Raw genomic sequence first — 27,502 nt, 5'->3', positions numbered from 1 at the left:
TACTGATTACAAGCACACACACTCTCCGTACTAATAAACATTGATCAGAAACTAAATTTTGGAAGTATAGTGAAATAGCATATGTCTAGACCAGGGGTGGGCAAACTTTTCAGCTCGCGGGCCGCATTCAGCATTTGAATCCATTCGCGGGCCGCACAATATAAAATTGGGATACGAAGCCCAAATCCAATATTGTTATATGATTATATAGTGACCGACGACATTGAAATAATATATATGTATTCGTATATTCAAAACAAACCAAACATTGATTTGATGATAACGTATACGCGTTAGAAACATTGACGAAAATGTATAAGCTGGTTGTCCTCATGGTCAAAATTAGAGATGAAAGTCGGTTGTCCCGATTAAATATGGATGTAAAATTGAGTCTGTGAGCAGCGGTCTGTTCACAGATAAGCTATGCTGATTGTACTTTTAGTTCAGCTCCAGTACACACAATGCTGACAGCATCATGACCATAATGTTACCTTTACATACGCTTCTACAATATATAAATATTATAAATATAAATACTTGTCCACATACGAAGAACGAATCTATGTAAGGCACTCACGAGTCGGTTTTACTTTTAGTGCTTGTTTCGTCTCAACGCGCCAAGCGCGAAATTTTTTTATAATTCATGATTGAATCGGTCAATATGATCGGGAATTGCATATATATTGCTGTCATTTTTTATCCTCTCTCTGCTCACGTTATCGGATTTACTGGTAGAGCTGTGTGAGGTGTGTTGGAAAAGGTAGGACCGCTAAATAATAAATAAACATTATCGGGCGTACCCGTTTGTATAATGACTTCGTTACATGATACTAGTTCGTGATCTCGTATCTGCTATGTCAAAAGATATTGAAATCGCCTAAACGTACTAAACTAAAAGACGTACACGATTTCAAATTGGTATTTCTTTACAGGCAAATAATGTTCTTGTGAATTTCAAATCGCCAGGACGGGAACATTCGGCGCCAGTCATTTAGGTGCCTATGGACAATCAAACAATATATGTAGGCCTATATATCTCGAAGTTTTTGGTCAGAACAAGGGCACACCTTTTCGGCCAAGATCTTCCCGCTGCGATCGTTCTAGCACACTTCTCGGAGTCGCATATTACATTGTTACAAGGCCTATAACTTCATATGTCTTGGTGCGTCGTGGCGCGGTGATGGCCGACGCCGAAGTGCCCATCTCTATAAATCATGCGTATTTTTTGTTGGGGGAAGGGTACCCAACAATAAAGTTCGACAAGAATAAATCGCGCAAAGCGCGAAAATTTTTTGAAAATGTGGCATAAATTTCTAAAAAAATACTTCATGATATATGTTAATTCACAAAATAATTTTGGCTCCCCAATTGGGGGGTTTGGGGTTCGGTAGTTACGGTACTGGTAAAAATATTACTTATCATTATCATGTTGAAATATATTGAGAAAAAGTTTAATCAAGTACCCACAGTAATTCGATTTTTATACGCATTTTCTCAATTTTTTTACGACGTTCCTTGAGGCTTTCGCGGGCCGCACAAAATGGTGTCGCGGGCCGCATGCGGCCCGCGGGCCGTAGTTTGCCCACCCCTGGTCTAGACTATAGTCAGAGCCTCAGAGGTGGTCAAAGTAGTCAAGAAAGTTACTCAAGTAGAAGTAAGAGAAGCGACGAAAAAAATCTACTCGAGCACGAGTAGAGGTACTTCTTCCATAAGCAACCTAAAATTACTTGAAGTAGAAGTAGAATTGACTGACTTTAAATATACTCTCAAGTACGTAGGTTTGTGAAAACGATCGTCATGCGTTCGCATGGATTGTCAAAAGCTGCAAATTGAGCTATGCGAAAGGTGCAGATGCAGAGCTTGATTCATATTGATGCATACCAGGAGGTATCTAATTTTCGACAGCATAAGCATTCGTCCGCATCGTGGCATGAAAATGATAATATTGATATGGAAATGCGATACTAATCCTCTGTTTGCTCGAAAAGCCTGTTTTAGAAAATATCATGGTGTGGTGCCCTCCCCATATTATAAGGCCCGTAGTTTAGTCGAAGAGCAATATGGAGAAGTCATATCGGATACGGTGTAAAGCACTTTGCGCGATTAGTAATCGTTAATGAAAAAATATGGATGGATCGTAAAAATGCCATATAGTGTAGCTTTATGTTAGAAAAATAGAGACATTTGCTTTTACACTTCAACATGTATGTTCTCCAGATCAAAGAACTGAAACTAATTAGAACTCAAAGTATGATACTGGGAATTGAAAGAGAAATATAAATACTACTTCTAAAAGCGGAAAATGTATTTCATGTCTTTAGTCCAGAAAGTTTAAAGCGGTGGTATGATAAAACAGGTCCTAAGCTAAAAAAAAAGTCGGAGTCCACTTTTACAGATTAGGACACGCCATGGACGGTATGATGAGTAAATGCTAGATTGCGAAAAATCAGTTTCAAACGTTATGATGGGTCGAATAAACTGTGATGAAATATTTCATATGGGCGACAATGCGGTGTGAACTCGCTACCTGAATTATAATCACAGATACTGTCGTGTAATCATATTGGTCACTCCATATCCACTGTGCGCCAAGCGCGACGAATATTCGGGCTTTACTCAACTTTTATGAAAATTAAATGTTAATACTCCGTGAAAACAGCCCCGAAATTCCTCAGGCTATCTTACTGATTAGAGGATTAACCTACTTCTACTTGAGAAACTGAAATAGCGAAATGTCAGTAGATCACAAAATATGGCGAAGTAGAAGTAGAAGTAGCGGGAAATTAGATCTACTTAAGTAAGTACCCAAGTAGCGGAAAACTACTTGAGTACTTAAAAAAAGTAGAAGTACTTAGTTACTGACCACCACTGAGACTGGTCTACATGCACTTACTCAAGTATTCAAGGACATGTAGTCTTTGTTAATCATTTGTTTGACCCAAGCAGCTAAGCTACACTACAAATATTTTTAATTTTGTCGAGTGGGAAGCAGCGTTTGGTTATATTTACATCAAATTTACAATTTTACAAAACCAGCCCAAGTATTTACTCTGATCACAGTATCATGGTATAATTCCAAAAATTCCATCAATTTCTGACTGCATCGCGAAGACTCATATTTCGATTTTCTTCCTCTATGCCACTGAATTATAATTTGCAAGTAATGTCCAATTTTATCCATATCGTTAATAATACCAGTGATTGATGGTACATAAAAATCCTATTTTGGTTATTATTAGTAATTTAAAGATACCTTTAAAGGGAATTGCTTGCGTAATAAAGAAGTTGGAGTCCGAGTCGGAGTCGGGGTCATTTTCACAAACTCCGATTTCGACTCCAGTCAGTATTTTTTCCACGACTCCGACTCCGACTCCAGCGGTTCAGCCACTATAGTTTTCACGACTCCGACTTCGACTCCAAGGCGTGCTAAAAAGATACTCCGACTCCAATTTCATTCAGCGAAATTAGCCAAACTCCGACTCCGACTCCACAGCCCTGGTTATGACTGGGATAGGGCCGGACGAAAACGACTATGTTTAAGATACAATTCCAAATCGAGTATTGTGCTTCGATTCCGCCAACAGACCCAACATTACATATATATTCATCACCCTTCGCCGACATCCAGTAAAATGCTATGCGTATGCGGTTTAAGTGTAGATCAGTGGTTCTTAACCTTGCCTCCAGCGCCCCCCAAGGGGTGCTGGCGATTTTGAAGGGGGCGGAAACGCTCAGGGGACGATATGGGGGGCGCTGGGATCGGGGGGCGATATGGGTGGCGCTGAAGAGAAATGGCTTCGCAGTAGATGATGTAGTAGTAGGACATATCCTTAATGAGTATTCAGAGTAAATTAACATTCCACAAACATGTCAAATCCCGAAATTTTTGGTCGCTTTACGTGATGATGTTTGCTACATATGTTTTCATAAATGTAGTGGGTTATTATAATTCATGGAAAATGAATTGCGCGTACTTGTAGATCGCCAATTTCACGTTAAAACACTGCCGTCACACTAGGGTTATTTTCAACAATATGTTTCGAACTAGGTATTATATCCTACAGCGCACAGCGTGTGGAAATCGGAGGTGTCATTGTATATGACTTTTGAGAGTGAGAGCCCCTTGTACATAAAATATGTTTTGAAGCTTTGCGGACGAAATGAATGACCAAATATACTTGTATTTCAGAGATACAAGATTAAAGTGTCAGCATATTTCTTCATCGTATCATAAAGGATGATACTATCTAGTATTGTGGTCCACAACCTCACATGAACGTTATATAATATGAGTTGCTTTGTTTGGAATACATTCATGTTGAAATTAATAACTGGCTAGTGGCTACAGAAGTAAATTCCATATGAGCAAATATGCATCCCATTCTCAGTTGACTTAGTTAGTGACACAAAGCACCAAAACAAAATCCATTACCATTAATTTCCCCGTATTGGCAATTGCAGATGTGAATTCGGAATTGTTCTAACCACAAGGTATGGGACCGTACCCGATTGTTGTTATAACAACCTTGATTTTACCCTGAATATACCACATACAACTATTATATGGTTCATTTTTGTCGAGTGGTCCTCGGAGACAAAAGCGCACAAGTACAGCACACGCGCGTCAACGAAGAACATGATCAGGACTGAATACAAGAAAACGCTTTGCTCTATCAAGTATGCCGGACCCCAATTGTGGAACAGCATCTCGCCAGCTATCCGACAGTCGTCGAGCATGTCCGCATTCAAGTCGAAATACAAGCAATTTCTTCTAAATCAATACTAGCCAGTCTTCAGGATTACCGGACTACGACCTAACATCGACCTCGCCCCCCATGCCACCTCATTTAGTCGCTTGCGTCTTATATTCTCTGCATTACTTTTCATTCAGTGTGCATGCCTCTTATTTACTTCGCCTAGGCTAAGGTGGGTGTCTGATCTTAATGGCTACTCCAAGTTGTTTCGACACCTTACTATCTTTTCATTGTATCGCAGTCTTGTGATGTTTTGAAACGATGAAAATATTAATAAACCTGATTGATTGATTGATATTTCCAATACCTAAGACCGAGTGGACTTTGACGTCTTACCAGGACTGAAAATGCTGCAGCTCAAACCCCCAATCGAAGGGCGGTCTGCCCGATGGGTGCCATAAATTATTAAGGTGAATGAACATAAATTACACATCATGTATTGATGACTTTCCCACGAAAAAATACGCATAATATGGAAAATAAAAATAGGCATTTCCGCGTCCGTTATTACCACACCACGATGCACGAAGACATATGATGTTCCGGCCAATAGGGACTCCGAGAAGTATGCCTAAAGATCGTCAGCGAGAAAACCTTGGCCGAAGAGGATTACCCCTATGTTGACCGTAAACATCTATGTATATAAATCTAATTGTCCATAGGCGCTTAAATCGCTCGTGCCGAATTATCGTGTCGTCGCAATCTGCACCCCACAGGACAAATAACATCCCTCAGAGAAAAATTATTCGGCAGTGAAGAAATATCCATTTTGAATCGTGTGCTTACTTTGGTAGTTTCATTCGTATATAGTGGAGCAGAGGTAACAAAATAACAACATGTACAGAAGTAATTGTACCAACGGACACGCCCGAATATGTTGTTTAGTTATTAATTACGTGGCCTTCATTTTCCAAGAGAGCAGCTCACTCAGCGCTACTGGTAAATCTGATTACGTGGGCCGAGAGGATCAAAAGTTTATAGCGACATATATAGGCTACGCAATTACCGCCTATTCATTCGTGCATTATAGAAACTTTTAGCGCCTAGGGCGACCAGGCCACACAAACTTTGGGGACCATCGAAATCACGCGATGTGGTTTTTGGGAGCGAAGCCCCCAGAAGTTTGGTTTATCACGCTATGGGTGCGCAAGACAATCGTTTTTTAGTTGGGCTGACGAAGTGCTGTTACGGCCCTCCCTCTTATCCGTTCTCGTTATTACAGTCCTTACAATATGGGGGGGGGATAGCGCCCGATAATTTTTAAAAGGGGCGCTGGAGGAAAAACGGTTAAGAACCACTAGTGTAGATTATTAACCTACGCAGAAGTGCTTGACCAGTGACCACTGATATTTCATAATACAAGCTAAATTGTACAAGCGGCGATGCTTGACTAAACAATAGTGGTTTGTTTACGAGTCACCTGGCGGGAAGACTGCAACTAGTTGAATGTTATATAGTTGTTTGTTAGTTAATAGTAATTTGCAAGTAGAATACGGAATTTGATGCAGGATCGTTGCTACTGTGTGCTACTTCAAGCGTTCCGACCATATGGGTATTCAAGGATTATTACGTTTCTTGAAGGATGCGACGGCTGAAATCCACATTCGCGACTACTCGGGAAGGTGTGTTGCCGTCGACACGTATTGTTGGTTGCACAGAGGTGCCTTTGCTTGCGCTGACAAACTAGCAAAGGGCCAAAAGACCGATCAGTAAGTAAATATGTTCTACCACCATTTCAGGCCTACGCAATTTCACAACAATATAAAACATTAAAATAGCATAAATATCGGTGCATTAAATTTCTCTTAAAATAAATTAGACTTATTGGTGATAATTTGATAATCAATTCCTCCCCATCAAGCTTACTGACTTCAGACTTTTGTACGAATTGCCTGAGTAGAATCTCGGTGCCTTTTCCTCAATTGATTGTATGTGGTGGAAATTTTCTTCGTATGACAGCCCATACTGCAGTTATCCCTATCCTGGTATTAGTATTTACAGTAGGAATGATGACTACAGATTTCAGCCAAAATCAGTACGGTAGCAGTTGTAGAGGGTTGTCAGTTGTCAGCCCACACCACGTTACCGCATGCATTGCGATAGTCTACAAAGTCCGCGTGTTACGGATAACGATTCCATACTGCACAAATTGTCACACGTATCCGATAAGTATTTGCTATATTTCTGACATACCGCAACATCTTGATTGTCTGTCTTCACATCGCAATATAACATCAATTCAGAAAAACTACAAAAAAAGTTGCAGCATTTCATTCGGATCAGAGGTGGAATATGGGTCGGTCGATCAACGATATAAAATATAGTCTAGTCTTCAGTCGCACTATTTGCACACAGTTAATACACGATTTAGATCCAGGGAACTATCTCTGGTCTCTGAGAGATTCCATTCCCATATGTTTGTAATCTACGTAAAACATTCAAATGTGTGTCGCCTGGTGTTAATTGCCGAGTGAAACTCATTGTTTCAGATATGTGAAGTATTGCATGAAATTTGTGGACATGTTAGAATCGTACAACGTCCGGCCCATTCTCGTGTTTGATGGATGCCATCTGCCATCCAAGAAGGAAGTGGAGAAGCAGCGTAGAGAGTGAGTGCTCCTAGGTCTTACCACTGCTTTGAAGTTAGATGCTTCATTGGATATTGTCTTTGATCCTGTAGCCTAATCAAGGTAGTTGCACTCCAAATGAACAATTTAATTTCGAAACAGACGCCGTGAGCTGTATATGCAAAAAGGCAAGCAATTTCTTCGCGAAGGGAAGGCAAATGAAGCTCGTGATGCATTCACAAAGTGCATCAGCGTCACTCCCACAATGGCACTGGATGTGATGAAGGTATTTTGAGCGAATAAGACATTCGACATGTTTGAAAATTGACCAATGAATGGACTTGCACTTTCATGTTTTTAGTTAAGGTGCAGTGGTTCTCACGTCAGCAATCACCCCTTACTGTGATTTTGCAAGACATTAGGCGATTCTGGCTTTTATTTTCAATTTCTTAGCAAGTTGAATTTTCAATCAGTTGGCCCTAATGAATTTTTACCACGCCACAGCGAGAGATTTCAACTATACAGCCTATCTGGCCCTGTGCCAACCTGCTGATTAATTCTTACATAAAACCGATTGAAGTGAATCGAAAAACTACTTTTAACCTGCCGTGAGTAGCCTACACAAAAATGAGTATTTCAAGGAACCAAAACCAAACTTTTTTGATAATGGCATACCGAGCTTGGTAAGGAGCCGATTAGTCAAAAAAGTTTGGTTTTTGTTCCTCATTTCATATATTTATGTCAATGAAATTAAAATCATAGTTTGTTTAACCACATTCACGCCTATATGATTGGGCGCCATAGCACGCAAGCACTAATTCTTGCTGCTTCACTTTGAAACCCACAAACGCTCACCACAGCTGGAGCTCTGATATTCATTTTGTAAAGCAACTTTTTACAACATATCTTAAGTTCAAAAAGCAATTTCTAAAGTTTGGTCAAAACGAAACAAGAATGAAATTACTCCAATGAATACGGCCGTTTTACCCCTGACAGGATTTGATGTAGGTTTGTTAATTTAGGCGGCCCGGGAGCGTGGCGTGGATTGCATTGTCGCCCCGTATGAAGCTGATGCCCAACTTGCATACCTGCTGAAGCATGGTTATGCTCAAGCCGTCGTAACGGAAGATTCGGATCTTCTGTGCTTTGGTTGCGAAAAGGTACGTTCAAAATATAACAATGGAGGCAGTTTTTCTGTTGTAGTTGCGTTTATGTTGCAATTTTTACTAACCCTGAACCTTACTGTAAGGAGTCTGAACGGGCTCATCAGCCGGGTGAAACATGCATCTCTTAGTTGTATTTCTTTCTGTGTCCTGTGGGTCTCTGTCTACTGTTTGGTTTGTGTAGCTCTTTGACACAGACATGGAAGATCTTAACTGGATTTCTTAGCAACCTATTCATGAATCCTTAGTGAGGCCCAAAGTTGCAGTGATAAAATCATTTTTAACCTCATGTTGTCGTATTTAAAACGTTAAAAACATGTAATATTATTAATAATATTATCTTTGTTATATGGAATAGTATATAATGTAGATCGACCTCTACTGACCTCACTCACTTTAAAATTGCAAATTAATGAGACCAAATTTAAACCCTGACGACTAAGAAAGCATTAACAATGCTAGATATGCTAATCTGTTCAAATGGTACAATATCTCACTGGTAAGGTCCTACCTGCACCTAAGAATGAAAAACTCCACACCAAATAAGCATATTTCTCTCTGAAATTTCGTTATGACCCGCGCTAAATGTGCCTGGGCTGGGTTGGAAGCCAATGACCGACTATAAGAGTTTTATATTGGGAACAATTTTAGAAGGAAACATACACCATATTTATTTTGTCATTGTAGGTGATTTTGAAGATGGATCTGACCGGAAGAGCGCAGGAGGTGTCGGTTGATCGGTTTCAGAACGTGAAGAGCCTGCAGGGATTCACGATCGATTCATTTCGTCATATGTGCATATTGTCAGGGTGCGATTATTTGCCCAGTATCAAAGGCATCGGACTCGTAAAAGCGTGCAAGGCGGTAAAACTCGGGATAAATAAGGATATTTATCAGGTATGTCGCCAAACTTGCAAAATTTTTGGTTTTGTGTCAACTCCTTTCAGAGGCCATAAATGAAGTGTTTTTGCTTTTCAGAGTACGTAGGTCGTATCTACTTTCACTGTATTCTGAAGTGGTTATGTTTTAGACTAATAATTCGAGAGTTTTTGAAGTCAAACCTGCTACTTTTTACATTTTATATTGGCAAGCCTTTAGGAAACCAACAATAACGAAAATCTGCTAGACTAAACATCTGATGCATTACTATAGAATTCTAGGTGTAAATAAATGAACTGTCCATTGATAACATTATTAAAAGAACAAACCCATTCAAACATGATTTTTACACATAACGAAAAGATTATAATGAATATTGTTACAGAGTATCATCAATGTCTGCTTTATCTGCCTCAAGCTCCTTTTGGAAATTTGTTGCAGGTGCATGTTTATTGTTCGATAAATCATTGCTGTTGAATGTGATGTAAACAACCTGGGAATCGCCCGTACTCTTGGTTTAAGTCGAATATCCCCCATTTGTTCAGATGGTGAAAAAGCTCCATCAGTACGTCAAAGGTCTGGATAAGGTCGCACCGGAATACGCCGTCGGCTTTGAAAGGGCGGACAAGACATTCCTGTATCAACTCGTGATCGACCCGAAATCTCGTCGATTGGTCCCGTTGAACCCCTACCCCCCTGATGTCAAGGAGGGCGACGTCAAATTTGCCGGACCGTATCCTTACAAAGCTATTACAGCTACTACAGTGATAAATATGTAATAGTGTGCCCAAAGAGGCAAATTTATCTAAGATTCATTTTAAATTGTGCTGTGTGTCACATTCTTTAAGTGTTTGTTTCCTATCGTAACGTCATGTGCAGATGGATGCCGCAACAGCGTGCGTTGCAAATCGCATGGGGAAATATCGATATCAACAACGGAACGCAAATCGGTCATTTCGATCCCACTTCTTGGATGGTACGTGACATTTTTAGTGTCGTTAGCGTAAGGGTAACTCCATGCCAAATGAGTAAGAGCGTTGCACCAAGATTGGAAAATGTGCACGGTATTTGAGACCGTGACAGATTCAACAGTTATCATACTGAATCCAAGTTTTCTCTGACTCTTGATAAAATGATATTTCATGATTCCGCTCATCAGTCAAAGCATTTCATAATAAATTTATGTATAATATAACACCATATCAGTATTTACAAAAGGTTCAGTAACTTTGAAATCATGTAACGCTTGATTACGTTACAGCAACTTGAAGTCTATCCATCAACTTAACCCCCCTCTTGGCTTACGCTGAATCGTCAAAGCAGATGGCTATGTAAATGTGTTAGCGGTGTACATTTTGGTTTTTTCTTTGCTGATTTCTGGTTGGATAACTCTTATGTCGTCAATCTTACAAAATTATTAGAAATTCTAGCATAGATCCTGTGTTTGTTTTGTAGCAAAACTGGCAGCTTTGTCGGCGAGCTCATTTTTTCTCTTGTTGATGTTTATTGATTGACCGTTTACTGTGTAGGCATCCCGAAAATCGAAAGAAAAGTCCTCGCTACGTCGAACCAGTATTTGGCACGGCGACTATCTTCATCGCGTTCGAAACTCAGGCGAGGAAGCACGGCCGGAGAAGGAAAACTCGGAAACAGCAACCTTGAGAGGAAGAGAATCTGTGATCAACGTGAAGAGTTTGCTGGCGACACGTGTAAGCGCTTGTTGACTCAGAAAATTTTGTTGTCCTGTTTTTATTCTCGGTGCTTTTTCTATTAGAAACGGAAGCATTCCCTGTTGAATGCAGAGCAAGCGCTCGACTTATGCTCTCAGGCCAGTTTGCATACGAGTAAAAATCAAAAAGGTGAGTTTACGATGCAAGTTTTCGGTGCTATCTGTGCCGTGGCGTCATACGTGACTTCGAAGACCTGTTTAAAAATTGGGACCTGGCTGTCGTTGCAGTCAAAAGTTTACTATGACTGTCAAAATCTATGAGATGCCACGCTAAAAAAACTTGTGATTTCATGCTTTACATAGACACAGTGCCTGAGATTATCTACCTGGTTTTCTGAGCGAAAAATACATCGTTAATTTCAACCTAATACTATGCTGGTTCTTTTACGTTTATCATCATATTGCAATTGCGTATTGTATTGTACATGTACAACATGTCTTTTGAAGTGCGAAACCCCTTCCTCAAACGCGAAACCCCGTGCTTTTGAACTGACCGTTCAGGCGCTAATACTCGATTGCAATTCAATAATTCGTATTATCAGTGTTGCGCGTGGCCAATTAGCGAGAGGCGTGTTGCCAATTAGCGAGATTGTCAGTGCACATTGCACTGCACATTGCACAATGTAACGCGAGCGATCGCCCGCTGAGATGATTGCAAAATCAGGTCATTGATTACCGCGCACTCGGCAATCGTCGCCTGATTTATCACGTCTCCAACAAGCCTAGCTTGAAGAATCGCATCTGTAATAGGCCCTGTGCGCACTGTACCGTCGATGGCCTGCACAATCGCATCTGCTTTGGGTGGTGCGCACGATATCATCGGTTGGCCTTACACAATCGCATCGGCAATAGGCCTAATACGAAAGACATATCATCGCTAGCCTAAGTTCATCGCTAGCCTAAACTATCGCGTCTCGGGCCTAGCATGGTTTGGCTCCTAGCTCTCGATGGCTTGGAGACAATGCCGTTGAGTGTGTGCTGATTAGCGATAGTGATTAAAGAGTGACATCGCGAAACTGAATGACATCGAATGTCCGCAAACATATGCGACGAGTACATACGTCGTACATGCGTAATTGATTTCCGCTAATACTTGAACATAACCATCAGAAGATGTGCGTAAAGGCTTGAGTTATAAAAGAGGACAGGTTTGAAGCACCTGAAATCGGCGTCATTATAGCACATATTCCATAAAACTCGAACATTATGACTTGCGCAAATCGTCGCCGAGGCTACGTAAGACGCGTTGATAAGCGCTCGTATTTAATTGTTTGAAGCGTTGATAAGCGCAGGTTTGCGCACGACAGATCAGGGAGTCGCGAATTAACAGCACTTCCGGAGTCGTCGACAAGCTTATCATACGCGTATAATCATCAACACGAGGAGATTGAATAATCGTCATTCACGCATGTACTTACCCTAATGAATTGATGCTATATTAGTACATTCGCAAAAAATTGGGAACCCCGCCCTTTTATTTCAAAGCCCCCTCCTTATTTTTCGGCTGGCTACGCGCCTGTACCTGTAACACGCTTTACTGTTTGATAGAAGACGAAGAGGTGGCTAAACTGGCTCAATCTTCTAAGCCGCAATCGCCATCAAAATTAACATTGCGGCAAAGAATGAGACGGAAAACCCATCTGGATAAAAATGAAGTCGTCAAAAGCAGGTGACCTCATTGTCTGCTAATTAAACTGCGTTTCCATGCACGGCCGATGGGCCCATTTTCGAGAGATTCGGCCAACGAACGAGAGAATTTTGTTGCGCATGCACATATTGCACACCCACGTCGGCCGACTCGTCGGCCATCGAGTGAATCCTTCGGCTTAGCCTTTCGGCCATGCTTGCGCTGTGTCTTGGATTAGCGAATTGGTATTAGCTACTTACAATACACTTTCCGTAACAAATTAACTATGGCTGCACTCCGGACGGATCTTGGACGCCTTGAAAAACCCGGAATTTAATTATGATTGCAATGAATTTAGTAGTACCGGTACTGCTACGAATTACCCGTAGGCTACCGAAATCTTCGCGATCTGATCATATACGCTGCTGTCACAATTCGAGGGTTTGTGTTCTGGTGCATGGGTACAATACAAACTATACCGCTTGACCACAAACTAGTTGAACTTATTCACATTCCCCTTGTAAGCAAATCATCAACAGGACACTTGAAGTTCATGTCTGAATCATGACGACGAAACAGTAGTACCGGTAGACTACTGGGCAAGTTACTACTCTGCGTTCGAAATTATTGGACCACGGTATCCCATATCTATATCCCCCACATACTAAGATACGCCACCAATTTTCATCTTTTTTCCATTTCATTTTATCTTCTGTTAGTTTTAAGCTATTGGTTCATCATGACCATTTACATGTTGGATGGATGTAGGCCTACGTGTTCAAGGTCAAAGCGTGTTGTCAGACTGAATGACCGCTACAAGTCATCTCGGCTCATTGCTACCGAGTCATTTAACGTAATCTTGTGATTAATATGAAATTATTACATGAAGTAAGCCAAAAACGTCATTGCGATCGCTTCGCCCACCTAGTTCGGCCAAGTCACGGTCTGATTACACCTGGTCATGGAAACACGGCCGACATGTACAACGCATGCGTCATGGCCTTTCGGCCGACCGTCGGCCTAGCATGGAAACGAGGTATTAGAGATGTAAATATTAGGTATTGCGATTCTATATCCCAATTCGAAATTAGATGGTTGTGTGATTTTGTGCTGAAAATTTCGGGATTTTTAATTCCAGTGGCATAATCTCTGTAAAAATGTGTTTTGACAGATTTTTTGCAAAGACAAACGACGAACCCTCGTTCTTGGAAGACACTTCTGAAACTTTGACGTGCATTGATGGTAGGTTACCTGCTTCATGTTGGCAAGTACGCTGCCTTGAACAGAAATTTGTCACTCAACCTGCGTATCATACTGTATTTGTAATAAACGCCGTGCTAAACTGTGCTAAAGTTCCTGGTTGCAATCATGTTTGCTAGTGTTGCGTCTAGTGGTTGCATTGAATGAATGGGAAATCTTTTACAGAAACGCCGGACAATTCAAATAGCAGCTGTACTTTTGCCAACAATGCAGAATCAGACGGAGTTTTAAACGAGATATTGGCGGAGATGAAGTCTAACGTTCAATTGGAGCCAAGTCCGCAGAAAAAGAGTAAGCTCACGCCCATTTCATCGGGTGGCGACAAGAATTCGTGACGTGTGATAGCGATCACTTTTGAACGCTATAATTCACCTTTGTCAGCAGATTATGTGGGTTATAATCCTCAATAACTGTCTTGGCTGGGAATTGTCAAGCAGCTATTTTTCGCGAATTCGCTTCATAAAACTTGAAATCATGACTCATAAGTCCAACTTGGGACTCCATCTAACTTAGAGATGCCATTCAACTAGCGACTCAACGACTACAACCCCCTATCTATAGTTAGTTCTGTCATTATTACGTGGACTCGGAAAATGTTTCTGCGATCTGCTCTTTTGACGTGGAAATCAGCCGCTCACATAGTATCCAGTTTTCGTAAAGAATCACTTGATTATACCACACAAGTAATATCGCTGATTGTTTCGAGTGATTGCCGATGATTTAGAACTATCGTTGGACTCCTTGAAGTCACCGAAGAAAGTGAGCGAGTTTCTGGAAAAGCTTGAAGAATATCAAAGGAAGAACGAAATAAGGACTCCGCTTATTAAAGTGCCGGCAGAAAGTGGGTTCCGTCGAATCTCTTCCCTCCACGTCGTGTTGTTTATTATTATGCGGTTACCAGTGAAAAGGGCATGTTGGCTACCCCTAAACCTTACCCGAACCTCCCCCTGCCGCAAGCTCTAATTGATAATAAACCTAACCTAACCGCTGACTCTAACCCTAACTACGAATACACTCATGCCAAGTGTCAAATTCAATAAGTGCCGTATACCATAGACTCAAATTCAGAGAAACATTTATTTCCGAATTCGTTAATACAATATTTCCTGCAACAATTTCATATTCATAATTGTACTTACATTTCCAATGCCAAATTCACTTGAAGCTGTTCCGACATCTATGGCAGTGGCTCTTGACCTTTATTAAATTTGCTAACCATACACTGATCTGCAAGCCGTCAACGAACCCCAGACAAAAATCTACAACATTGCACAGCTAATCCGTCACCGTAGAATACTGCTGCACAAAATAAATGCATCAACCACAGCCACAGTGTTAAAAGAACAAAAGCATTAAAACGTGACTTAAACACAAAACAAAAAGATTGTTATGAACATTTAATGCAAAGCAGTGCGGCTTCTGCTGTATTAGTCGGGTCTTGATCGCCACCGAACCCCTGAGACTGGCTCAGCTAACCCTTGTGGTGCATTTGAACCCCGGTTGAGAACAACTGCTCTCTACGAATTAAATTATAGCTTAGCGGCGATGTTTTAAAACACCATTTAAAAACCACTGATTTATGGTCATTTAACACCGATATTTTACATTGTGATTTCCGGATTATACGGTTCTTGTAGCAATGATGAGTCTAGAATTGTAGATAAACCTCCAATACTTGGAACGCGTTTCATGTTTTCAGGTAACGTCCGCAAAAGCACGCCGCTGAAACGGATAAAAATAGCGTTTCCACCGACGAGTGCCAAAAAATCGTGTTTTTCTGCAAAAAAGGAAAATTTGCCGAAACGTTCGAAACCGGCCAAAAGGACGGTGATCAAACCAATGCCTGTTTCAACTGGGTTAAACGGTAAGGGTTTTTCGAATTGTTCATGCGATATAGCGTTAAATATTCTCCGGTGTGTGTGCCGGGTGCATTTTTACAAAGCATCCCGTTAGATTTTGAACAGGAATCATTGGGGTACCGTTGTGTCCAAAAAATTCGGGTTGTTATTTTAATGTGTTGCTCTATATATAATGTCATTATGTTAAATGTGGTGTAACTGCCATTGTTTTCTTTGTGGTCATATAAAAGGTGCATATTTGAGCTTCATGAGTCATTCATGCTGTTATGACGTCATAATAAGTAGTATTCGACTCGAAGATTAATGCACCATTTGAACTCGACTTCCAGCCCTGATTCTTTCCAAATGCCTGACGCGAAACAGCCTTATCTAACATGCCTCCGATTTCATTTCCAGAAGATGGCAGAAGCGAGCAATTTTTGTCCGATATCAAAAATTGCCTTTCGGCAGATGCCAACGACTTATTTCCTCTCCTCGACGAAGATATTCCAATTTTAGACGTCAGAAATCAGGGAAAGTGTCACATAGAGACAACTCTGTCCGATGTTAGTTCGTCTGACGAAGGAAGGGAATCGAATTTGAAGCGAAACAAGCACAAGCTGCATGCTTCAGACATAAATTTATCTTATGAAGACGAAAGTATACCCTACATTGATAAGGCACGCTCGAAACCACACGACGATGCTGTGCAAGATGATGAGATATCAACGTCGACAATTTCTGATGAAGTACGAACTCACAGTTGCGCCAACCTAGATGACACGGTATTGAATAAGACACAAGGTGGACATAGTAACTTGCGTTGTAATGGCGAGTCTGTGATTCCGAATCGTTTGCAAAATGGAGTTTCGGAAAGTGTGGTCTTGGTTTTATCGTCTGGCGAAGAAGATGAAAGCATTCCTTTGATTGATAACGCTCGGTCAAATAAGGTGCATATTTGTGTGTTTAGATCAGACCTTTTGACAACTGAACGATTTTGAGTGTAGTTAGTCAAAAGGTCAGTTTGGTCGTCTTTGCTAGGCTTTTGTATATTCATATTTCCAAAATTGTGTGATAATTGATGCCAACCCAAATGACCAATTACTAGTAGCATCATGGCTTTTATAGACGGAGAGAGAGTACGAGAGACGTGAAACTGTAACGGTGTAGAACAGGGTGTGCCTCTGCGTGGGGTCAACTCGTCTGTTCATACCTTCCATTCAAAAATGACAAATCTTATTTAGAAGTTTTGTTATGGTTAGTTGGGTTAAATATCGTTCAATTACCTTAATATTTAATGCTTCTAACACATGAGGTGTCTTCTGGTCGATCCAAACTCTGGTATTAGTCGAACAAAAGCATCGGTGTAACTGCTGGGTATGGGATGATTATTAAAAATGATGCATATTGCCGTTATTGAGCACGTTGAAATTTGAGAAAACAGCTCAATTTATTACTGTCTTGAGAGTGCATCATTCATAAGGCATGCCAAAGTTTGCCAGTGTAATGTCTGTAAACACTTGATATTTCCGTAAATGGATGAAATTTTAATTTGGGATTGCGCGGCTTCTACTGGTTGGAATTGGGCCACATTTTTTGTGCAGTGAAGAAGTTCAGATTTGGAAAAAAGGTTATTTAAACTGATTTAATAATCCTCGCCCCCCAATTTAAGAACCTCTGCTCTAAACATTACGAATGATTTATTTTGCCCGACGTATTATTTCGATTGTTATGAGTTCAGCAATACCTTCAATTTTAAGGTAAAAGTCGTGAAAAAGACACCTCCAAAGACCGCAACACCAGGTATGACGCTTCAGTTGTTTTGCAATGTGAAACAGTCACAGCGTGACGACAGCTCTCTCACTGTGTTTCAGTGCAATCAAAATATTTTGTCGGCGCGCGGGCCAGCGGTCTGCGAAGAAAGAAACCGGCGGCGCGGAACAAAAAGCCAGGCAGTAACGAAAAACAGCCCAAGATCACGTCTCTCTTCAACAAAGTTGTGGCCTAGTGAGTTTATACGGGTTTCGATTGACTCATTGCACAGTTGAATTGGGCAACAATTTCGTACTGCGATGCAACAGTATTAATAATTGATTGCCTTTTCTTCCGACACACTCTCACGAAATGCAAATATTCTACATAATACTACGTTTGGATAAGCATAGCTTTGAATTTTCAATGTTTGCGATGTCAATATAATGTGTTTGATGAGTTTGGAGCGATGTTTATTTTTTCAAGGCACAAACGTGGGTTTATCGTTTCTATTCATCAGCACAGAGCGTATTATAGGTTAGGCAATCTCTTACTATAAATATCAATTGCATAATATATTCCTAGACTAGGAATGAACCCAAACAGTTTTTGATGATGCGCATCTGGGGCAATCGTCAGCGACTACAGAATTCAATACCAATTATGGTGTCAATATTGGTGCTTGAGCAGAAGTAGAAGTAAGGAAGTAAATCTCTACTGGAGTATAAGTAAATGTAGCGATTTCTAAGTAAATGAAATTTAAGATTTCTAATTTTGCCTAATAAACTGATCAATTACTCTTAAGTGGAAGTAGTTAAAAACAGTGGTTCTCAACCGCTGGTCCGCCAAATGTATTAGAAGTTTTTATCTCAATTCCCAAATCAAACAAATTTAACGCTTGTCCGTTAAGTAGACAAACAAAGCACCCAATTTTAAATGGATTGAGAAGTATGAAACGTATTTTTCTGCATGATGTCTTAATAATAGACAGTTCGTGGTCTACAACTCATTTCGGACAAGCTATATGTGAAGGTCACAGAGACTTCAAACAAACTTCGATAAATTCCGATAGTGCAATTAAGCGACACAGTATAATAGAGGTTGTAGCAAAACAGGGTTGTAACCAAGTCACAAGTTTCCGAGTCAAAAGTCACTCTCACTTTGATAGTTTTGACTCGAGTCATTTTCAATTCACCACCGAGTCAAGTCCAAGTCATTATGTTCACTGTTCAGTTTTCAGTTCAATCCGGATCAACCCACTTTTTTCAGCTCTGCTCGAGTGATATAGAATAGCTCGCATTCATAATATCGTAATTTTTCCCCCTCCCAACAGTTTCTGGCCCTGTTTCCAAGTATCAGGACTGATAGACGAAATACCAATTATACGGTAGCTTTACTATTCTTCGAAGCTACAATGAAATGTCTGTCTTGGCCGACCTAATCTTGAGTCGTATGACTTGGTTCGAGCCATGCACAATGACTCGAGTACAAGTCGGGTCATTTTACCCATTGGAAAAAATGACTCGAGTCAAGTCGAGTCACCAAAACATCTCGAGTCGAGTCATTACAACCCTGTAGCAAAACGCAAATTTTTACCGATCGAACCACTGCTCTAACATCATAACCACTATAGTAGGTAGTGCAATTTGGCAAAACCTACTTTTCGGCGATACTTTTTGCCTTTTTCGTCTACTTCCAACACTTACTCAAGTGCTCGCGTTTTTAGACAGTTTTAGAAGTAAAACTACTTTTCTCTCTGTCTTAGATTTTGTCCAAGAGTTGGATTTGATTAGATAGGCATCGCTGCCATGAGTGAAATTGCCGCGCCAATTCTCATCTCCATCAGTCATTCTTTGTAAGTCGCGAAGATGCGTCTTGTAATTTGAAAATGCCTCTTCCTAATTTACTTCTCAAAACTGGTTGAGTATTTCTAAGACTTTTCATTCTGTAATTCAAGTACGTTTGGCCTGCATTGAAAATCGCTATTTGTACTTGTGATCGAGTAGAAATTTGCAGAATTACTTCTACTTGAGCAGCAGAAGTAATACTACTTTGACCACCTCCGGGTATTGGCTGGTATCTGCAAATGACATCGCATTAGTGGACAGATCCATTTGACTATGGACCTGAATTTGTAACTTTTGATAAAGAATATCAACCATTGCATAAATAGTATAACTATCCCGGCCACTTGCTATGAACTGTCCTTTGTAGGCGTGATTTGTTGTGAAATTCAAGTCTGGATTCACATGTTGGATGTGTCGAAATTTTTGGACTAATTACTCGTGATAATATTTTTGTTATTGTCGTTATCATAATTATATTATGCAGCGGCATCGATGTGTTGAGAAACGATCCTTATTTCAAGGTCATGAGTGAACAAAAAGATATGGCAAGTTATCGTGATAAATCCCCATAAGTGGATATCGTCTCATCGATTTGTCGCGAAGTTATGTCGAGTGGCGCACTCGATAGTTGTCGAGTCCTTTTCATGGTATCAGGGAGAATGGGTGATGTCTTTCATAAACACGACACATATTATTGTCATGTGTACGTGGTCAAAGTTGTCGGCATTTGTACTCGGTTAGAAGTAGAAGTAACGGCTTAAATTTCTAGTCAATTACAAGTTGAAGTAGTGATATCCGAGATGTGTTAAAACTACTTCAATTGGAAATAGGAATTGAAGGTCTCAAAATTACTTGAGTAATTGGTTTTGATACATAGATTTGGTTCTTTTTGTCAGTTGATCGGAGGTGGCTACTTTTGAAATTGACTAATGACACTTCAATTGGGTGCTATTTTAACATATTTGGTGACTGTGGCACAGGGGCTATTTCACATGTTTTGATGACAATTTCTACTTTCAATACAAGTCCAGTCATCAAGTTTACCAGACCACGGCCTAACATATCGATCTCGCCTTCCATCACATGCTGCCTCTTTTTGTCGCCTGTCCTTTTATACTATCTTCTTTTACTTTTCATTCAGTGTGGGACCCACCTTTTTACATCTCATAGGCAGGTGGGTGTCTGATTTCAAAGACTACTCCAAGTCGTTTCGACACCTTCCTGTCTTTCATTGTATCGCAGTCTTGTGATGTATTGAAATGATGAAATTGTTAATTATAAATGAAAGTGATGCAAACATATCGCAAAACTACTTTGTACTTTTAAAATCTCAAGTCAAAAAAACTACTTCAGAACTCTGAAAAAAGTAGAATTACTTCATCACTCTTCGTGACCTGAATTTGTAACAAACTACCTCGAATTTTCTGGAATACTCGCAAACTCGCTCAGACACAGTTGTGCTCGATCGGTTTTGATTTTAGACCAGTGGTTCCCAACCTTGGGGACGCGCCCCCCTTGAGGGGGTGTGAAAGCATCTGAAGGGGGCGCGAAGAAGCAGTCAACTGAAAAAATTTTCGCGCTCTGCGCGATTTACCTCCAATTCACACGTGTTTCTCTATATATAGACCGAATTTCATATTTTTTAATTCTCTCATCAACAGTCATAACCTTCCATGCTATCAAACTATCTGTTGGGGTAGCTAGCATCCCAGTTGGATTTTGTGATATGACAATAAGGGGGGGCGTGTCTAAAAAAAGGTTGAGAACCACTGTTTTAGACTAATCCACTTATACTGTTCCGATTTATGGAGACCAATACTGTAACTATTCTAATTTTTCAGTTTGATAGATTTGCATCAGTGTTGGGATCAAGTCACTACCTTCGAGTCACGAGTCATTGCACATTTTGACTCGAGTCAAGTCAAGTCAATCGATTTTCAAAGGTGACTCGAGTCAAGTCAAGTCACTCGATTTTTGGAGGTGACTTGAGTCAAGTCGAGTCAAGTCAAGTCAAGTCACGAGTCAAGTCACAATTCAAGTCAAGTTGCCTGTTCGAAGTATGAGGCATGATAACGTCAGTGTTCATTGCTACCTGTCTGAAATACAGATTGAGTGGTCATTGATTTTGAACCGATGAACGAATATAGAGTTAAATATACACACAAGAAGGCGCTGTATCGCTCACATAAACGTATAACTGCTAAACCTCAGTTTAATAGATACGAATTGATAAGATGCAATACATTACGCATTTACAAATCGATTTGATACAATTCGAACCTGCGCCAACGGTTGAGGACTATATAAACTATATTCGAATTCAGTTTCAATAAAACAAGAGGTTAGGTTAAGGTAAAAACAGAAAACAGAAATGACTTTACTCTACTAGTTTACGACAACGTAAGCTGTAAGCTTCGATCACTTCGTTTGCGGTCAATTTATTTGTGAAAGAACAATGGAGGCTCAGTAAAACGCACGATCATTAAATGATTGGTCGCTCTCACCGGTTACATCAGCGTTTCGCGAACAATCTAACCATATACAAGATGCAGTGATTTTGATCGACACCGATTACTTGATGACTTGAAATTGACTCGTGAATTTTGCCCCGAGTCACGAGTCAATCCACATTTCTGATAGGCCGAGTCAAGTCAAGTCATTTTAGCAAAGTGACTCGAGTCAAGTCAAGTCATACGAAAAAGGTGACTCGAGTCAAGTCATGACTCGAGTTATCCCAACACTGATTTGCATCATTTTCAAATGCGATAATGCCATTGCTGTGTGATGATATTGCTCCCGCGCCATGGTGATAGAACAACATAGTTTCGAAATTTTGAAATTACTACTTGGTTGCTGTGCTGTTGGTACTTTTGTCCGCTACACCAATGGTCATTGTGCTGTCCCAATATCAAAAATAAAACCTCAAATCGAAAAAAATGGGTATTTGATCTCCAGGCACATCTTTTTTCCAAAACCTGCTGAAAATGATTATTTTTTATCAGGCACGCTGTATGGCACTGGGATAGCAACCAAACTCAAATTTGAAGAAATTGAGGCAGAAATGTTTGCCGTGAGGAATTCGGTTACGTACCCACATGCAATTCTTATGCTTATTTTGCTGAGTACTATCATTTGGATACCCTACTAGCCTCTCATGTTCTTTATTCCAATGACACCTTTTACAAGGCCTGATTGTGTTATCCACATTTACGCATATTTCACAGCATTTCGTTTTGTCATTTCGATACTTTTTACTCTTATTCATGACAATACACAAAAAATATTATTGAAGGGTCTGTGTCATTGAGCATGGCTATTTTCTTCAGATCAGTGGTTACTATTTACGATACTGCGGTACGCAATCGAGAATCAGTTAGGTCCTGCGTAAGCTTTCAAGTTTGTGAATTCAACCATTACTTAGCCATGATAAGTGAAGCCAGGTTGTAATTTTAGTTGCAATTTCACAAGCTGTTGCCTGATGTAGGCCAGTATGTAGTATGCCTCTCATATTGGTATCGAATGCAACAACACTACTACTATGGTCTATGATCTTGAGGTTATTCCAGTATATTATTCATAAACTTCATTTATTCATAAAATATAAAACACAAATTTGCAGTGTTGCGATATTTTTGAACATGAAATAGGAAAATTCGATAAAAACATGAGCGTTGGGAGATCCGATCTCAATTGCATATCACCTATGCATACAAAAATTAAAGCACTTGCTCAAGTACGCAATTTCAAAAAATGAAATAAATTACACATGCAGTATCAAAAATGAAAAGGTCACACGTAACTTGTGAGATCATAGTTCCATCCTCCACAAACTCGACATTTTGATCAGTGCCAATTGAGTGCTACTATCGGATTCGAACACCGAAGAAATGAGAGAGCTGTGCACGATTTAATAGCTTTAGGGTCCAAGTTGGATCGATAAGAGACTGGCTAATGCCATACATGGTGTTTTAGCGAGCAGCAGCGTATCAAGTAAATACAAATACACAGTACGACTAGAGGATGTTGATTGTCGGTGGTTTTTAAAAGTGTAACACAGTGTGGAATACGCGGCGTGTCAGCGGGACGTATTATCGTTACTTTTATGATCATAATCGTGGCTCCGTGACCTTAGACGCAGTCCCTCATCGGAGGTCCCTGCCAATTCTGTGTCACCGTCGCAATGTTGACACAACTTGAGATATCCCGAGGGAACGCCTGAGTGGTATTGTAAATGTGAGTCACTTCTGCGGTTCTTTGCTTTTTGTAGAGACGATTCCACATGTGTTCCCAATTTCCCTAAGCTTTGCCGACGAAAACAACAGTCCCCCATACCTCTAAGTTCGCTCGCACTTTTGGAGATAACCCATTTCATGGCCGATTCGGACGAAGATTCGTGTAAATGAGGAGTCTTCTTTGTTCTGTCATTTTCTTTATCGACATTAGTGGAGCTATGACACTCGCCAACCATTCTGCTAAGAAAATTAAAGATTTGAAAAATGTAGTAGATAAGACTGCACACAATGATTCGGAATTGTAATGATTGGACTTAGGCCTACTGGAATTATATGCTTCTTGTCATCAAGAGCTGATTTATCGACAAGAATTATAGTTCTGATACTATTTTCCACCGTAGAACCTTTGAACTTTCCACAGCTTTCACACTGTTATGACTTCATAATGAGTGATACGAGAATATTGAAGTCGACTTGACGCCCAATACTATATTCAGAATTACATTACACTCGAACATTTATGATCTATTTCTCGTCATAAAGTAACCAAACCCTATTGATAGAGAGTGATCACCGCACACACATTCTTTTAGAAAGCTGTTCAAGAATCCTGTTCAGTGTTTTGAAGAAATATATGCCAACCACGGCAGCTATAGGCATAAACAATGTACACAATATTAGTAGTGCTTGTGTAAGCTTAATCATTCTCCTAGAATACACGGGCACTGGAATGTTTTCACATTAACAGATATATCATATAATAGTATAGTTGGCAAACTTTGTAGAAATGTATTCATACGATTATACGAATAATATATATATACACAACACAGGGTATAATAGTTACATCAGTTGGCAAATGTCACTGGTAGTGGTAGGGTACACTTTCATATCCAGAGACGTATATAATTGTTGATGAATGTGTGAGTGAAGAATTAGCGTATAGGTAACTCGGACATTTTGTGTGACGAAACGACTAGTATGGCGTCAATTCACTAAGCAATAAGCTTCACAATCACAACTCTTTGAAACAGTCTATAGAACGAACACAATTCATGTATTTTTGTAAAACAAACACCATCTCTCTATTCACATTATTATCAAAAAATCGGGGATTACTTTATTGGGTCAATTATCAGCTGTGAAATATAGGGCCAATCACCAATCACACTGATGCAATACGTTCACAGACAGTATCAGATTCAGATCAACGAATTTACCGATATGGACATCAAGTTATTCACTCACCTCCTGTTGTTCTCCAGTTTCGAATTATCTGTCTTCGTATTCACTAATCTGATGAACACAGCTCCCGAGAATCTTGCGTTATGTCCTTACAATTATAACAAAGACTGTATACACCAGTTACTACCTTAGCCAACAAACACAAATCTCCAAGTTTACATCCTTTGTTTCTAAATAAATGAATAAAGTGGTTGCCAGATTATTATGGCTCCTGGCTGAATTTTTGGGAACAGTGAGGATATTTCAGCTTTTCATCCATTGTAAATCAGGTTTACCAATTAATTTCAATGATGTATAGAGAATTCAATTACACAATTGATCCCGGTTAACATTCCAATTATTAACATACACGCACCCCAGAGCCAAAATTCTTACTGCATTTGTGTGCATTTAAAATTCTTCCTTGTGAAAACTATAGGTTTCCAATGCATATCGATACATTCTTTCGCACCATTCTGATCAGTTTTCAGTTATCTACTGTTTCCATGCCATAGTTGATAGTGTAGAGGTAGACCATAGCAATTTACAACGTATAGCTACGCAGTAAATTGCTCTAGATCAGTGGTTCTCAATCTGGGGGACGCGGCAGGCTCTCAGGGGGACACGAGAACTTGAGAGATATGGTATTCTTTTTCGCCTGCACCATCGAGATGCTTTGATGACGGAGATGCGATACGGCCTTTATAGTAAGGTCATCTAGTCTTTTTTCTCCTCCACGCTATCCGTGATTGTGAAAGTATGTAGGCCTATGTATGAATTCTGATTGAACGTGTTGCACAACCATTCTGAGAAGACGATTGTTGAAGATGAAACTTATTTCGTATTCAAGAAAGCTCGCCAAATTCAAACTCCAGCAGTCACGATCAACGGAGTATAGGATGATTTCAACTTCATTCGAGCAAATTTTTGCTATTCTTCGAAGATTTAGAGCAATTCTCACGTCTAAGTCATATATAAACTTCATAGCTTTGGCTGTAGCCTAAAAGCTCGGTGCGCTGAGTAGCTGTTGTTAATAGCTGGCGAACTGTACTGCCTAAGACAGACTCAGATGAAATATAGATTGCCCGGTTTCGCCCTCAATTAGACTACCCTAGGGTTGCCATACGTCCAGAAGTTCCCGGACATGTCCGGAATTTCACTGTAAAAACTACGTCCAGGAAAAAATTCTAAAATATGCCTAAATGTCCGGAATTTTGAATGCCTGAAGTAGGCTTAAAATTATTTCGTAAATCAACATAAATAATATTATTTTTAAGCAGATTTTATGTAATTTGAAATTTTTCTTCGCATTGCGCGCGATTTAATACAACGTATATTAATATTAATACGGAACCACGCACCGCCATCGGAAAAAATGCAATCAAAAACAAATAAAATTAACAATCATTTACTGAAATAAGTGTAATTGTATTAGCAACAGGGTTGTCACCAAATCACAAGGCTCCGAGACACAAGTCAATCTCAATTTTATATTTTTGACTCGAGTCAAGTCGAGTCAGTTTCAATTCACCACCGAGTCAAGTCCGAGTTCAAGTCACCGAGCAGAGGGTCAAGTCCGAGTCATGGTATTATGACTCGAGTCCGAGTCCACGTCACTGTGCTGACTGCTCAGTTTCCAGTTAAATTCTTGTTAAATCAACCTTTTATAACTCTGTTTGGTGATATCGAATCATTCGCCTTTATAATTTACTAATTTACCTCACTTTTAGTATAGTTTATGGTCGCATTTTCAATTACCAGTACCGATAGACGAAATCCCAATAGTGTGGTAATTTTACTATATTCTTCGAAATTACAATGAAGTAGGTCTTGGCCGTCTGAGTCTCGAGTCATATGACTTGGTTTGAGTCATGCGCAATGACTCGAGTTCAAGTCCAGTCAATACACAGATCGACTAGAGTCGAGTCATGACTCGAGTCATTACAGCCCTAATTAGCAATTATAAGCGGTGTAGTTGTTGTTGTTAGTATTGTAAATACGGTGTTCGGCTACTATGGCCTTTTACACCAGGTCTCAAGAGTCTGATAATCCATTAGGGTGTAGTCTTGGAGTTGGAGTTGTTCTAAACCTGGGGGTTGTTTGCCTTTATTCTGGGGATCGCGAACATGTTGGACGCCATCGGCTTTCAACATAGACCTTGAGTAAGTCAGGGCAAGCTGACTTTTTTTTATTAATCAGCCTTTAATTTTGTTAACTGAACCACGGAACATTTTCAAATTGGAACTGAGTTTGCGGCCACAAAAGGTTGGAAACCACCGGATATGAAATCTACTGGTGTATAGTAATGTATTAAAGAACCAATATTATTGACAGAATTCATTCACAAATTTTATCAAGCAGATGCATATAGTAAGAAGTTGCGTCGATTACCCTATGATGTTAGGCCCAAGATTAGTGGTTTTTTGGACGGAAGGGGGCTGAAAAAATGTTGTTTCGGACCTGGTTATAACTAGGGCCATTTAAAGTCATCAAAGTCATATTTTTTTCTATGCATCAGTAATTCATGAAATCAATTTTAACGCAAAAACTGCATCCCTATGAGATATATTCAGAAAGTTATGAAGTCATATTTTCCTGGCTAGGTCATAAATCCGCTTTTTATGTTATAT

At 39.9% G+C, this 27,502-nt stretch overlaps 1 protein-coding gene across 2 annotated transcripts; it reads left to right on the top strand.

Moving 5' to 3' along the window:
* The first annotated feature begins 6,156 nt into the window (after positions 1-6,156).
* On the top strand, positions 6,157-25,039 carry LOC145455277 (uncharacterized). Of its 2 annotated transcripts, none has more exons than XM_080333226.1 (18): positions 6,157-6,463; positions 7,244-7,363; positions 7,484-7,607; positions 8,344-8,481; positions 9,172-9,381; positions 9,909-10,096; positions 10,243-10,339; positions 10,893-11,072; positions 11,138-11,222; positions 12,641-12,761; positions 13,891-13,961; positions 14,145-14,270; positions 14,704-14,820; positions 15,679-15,843; positions 16,238-16,767; positions 17,578-17,620; positions 17,692-17,824; positions 22,419-25,039. In XM_080333226.1, coding segments are annotated over exons 1-18 (2,610 nt in total). In that variant the 5' UTR covers positions 6,157-6,302; the 3' UTR covers positions 22,420-25,039. The 2 variants fall into 2 exon arrangements, with proteins under 2 accessions (XP_080189352.1, XP_080189351.1); XM_080333225.1 differs by having other exon boundaries at positions 6,158-6,463; positions 16,235-16,767.
* The last annotated feature ends 2,463 nt before the right edge of the window (positions 25,040-27,502 follow it).

This window comes from Botryllus schlosseri, chromosome 14, assembly GCF_051294905.1.
Source record: "Botryllus schlosseri isolate E-star chromosome 14, Bs_hap1, whole genome shotgun sequence".
NCBI classification, from domain to species: Eukaryota; Metazoa; Chordata; class Ascidiacea; order Stolidobranchia; family Styelidae; genus Botryllus; species Botryllus schlosseri.
This window is presented reverse-complemented; position numbering and strand designations above follow the sequence as displayed.

Coding starts and splice junctions, on each gene's coding strand:
- LOC145455277 (XM_080333225.1), top strand. CDS start 6,303: ATGGGTATTCAAGGATTATTACGTTTCTTGAAGGATGCGACGGCTGAA. Junction 13,962..14,144: donor AACTTTGACGTGCATTGATG/GTAGGTTACCTG, acceptor AATCTTTTACAG/AAACGCCGGACAATTCAAAT. Junction 17,621..17,691: donor TCCAAAGACCGCAACACCAG/GTATGACGCTTC, acceptor ACTGTGTTTCAG/TGCAATCAAAATATTTTGTC.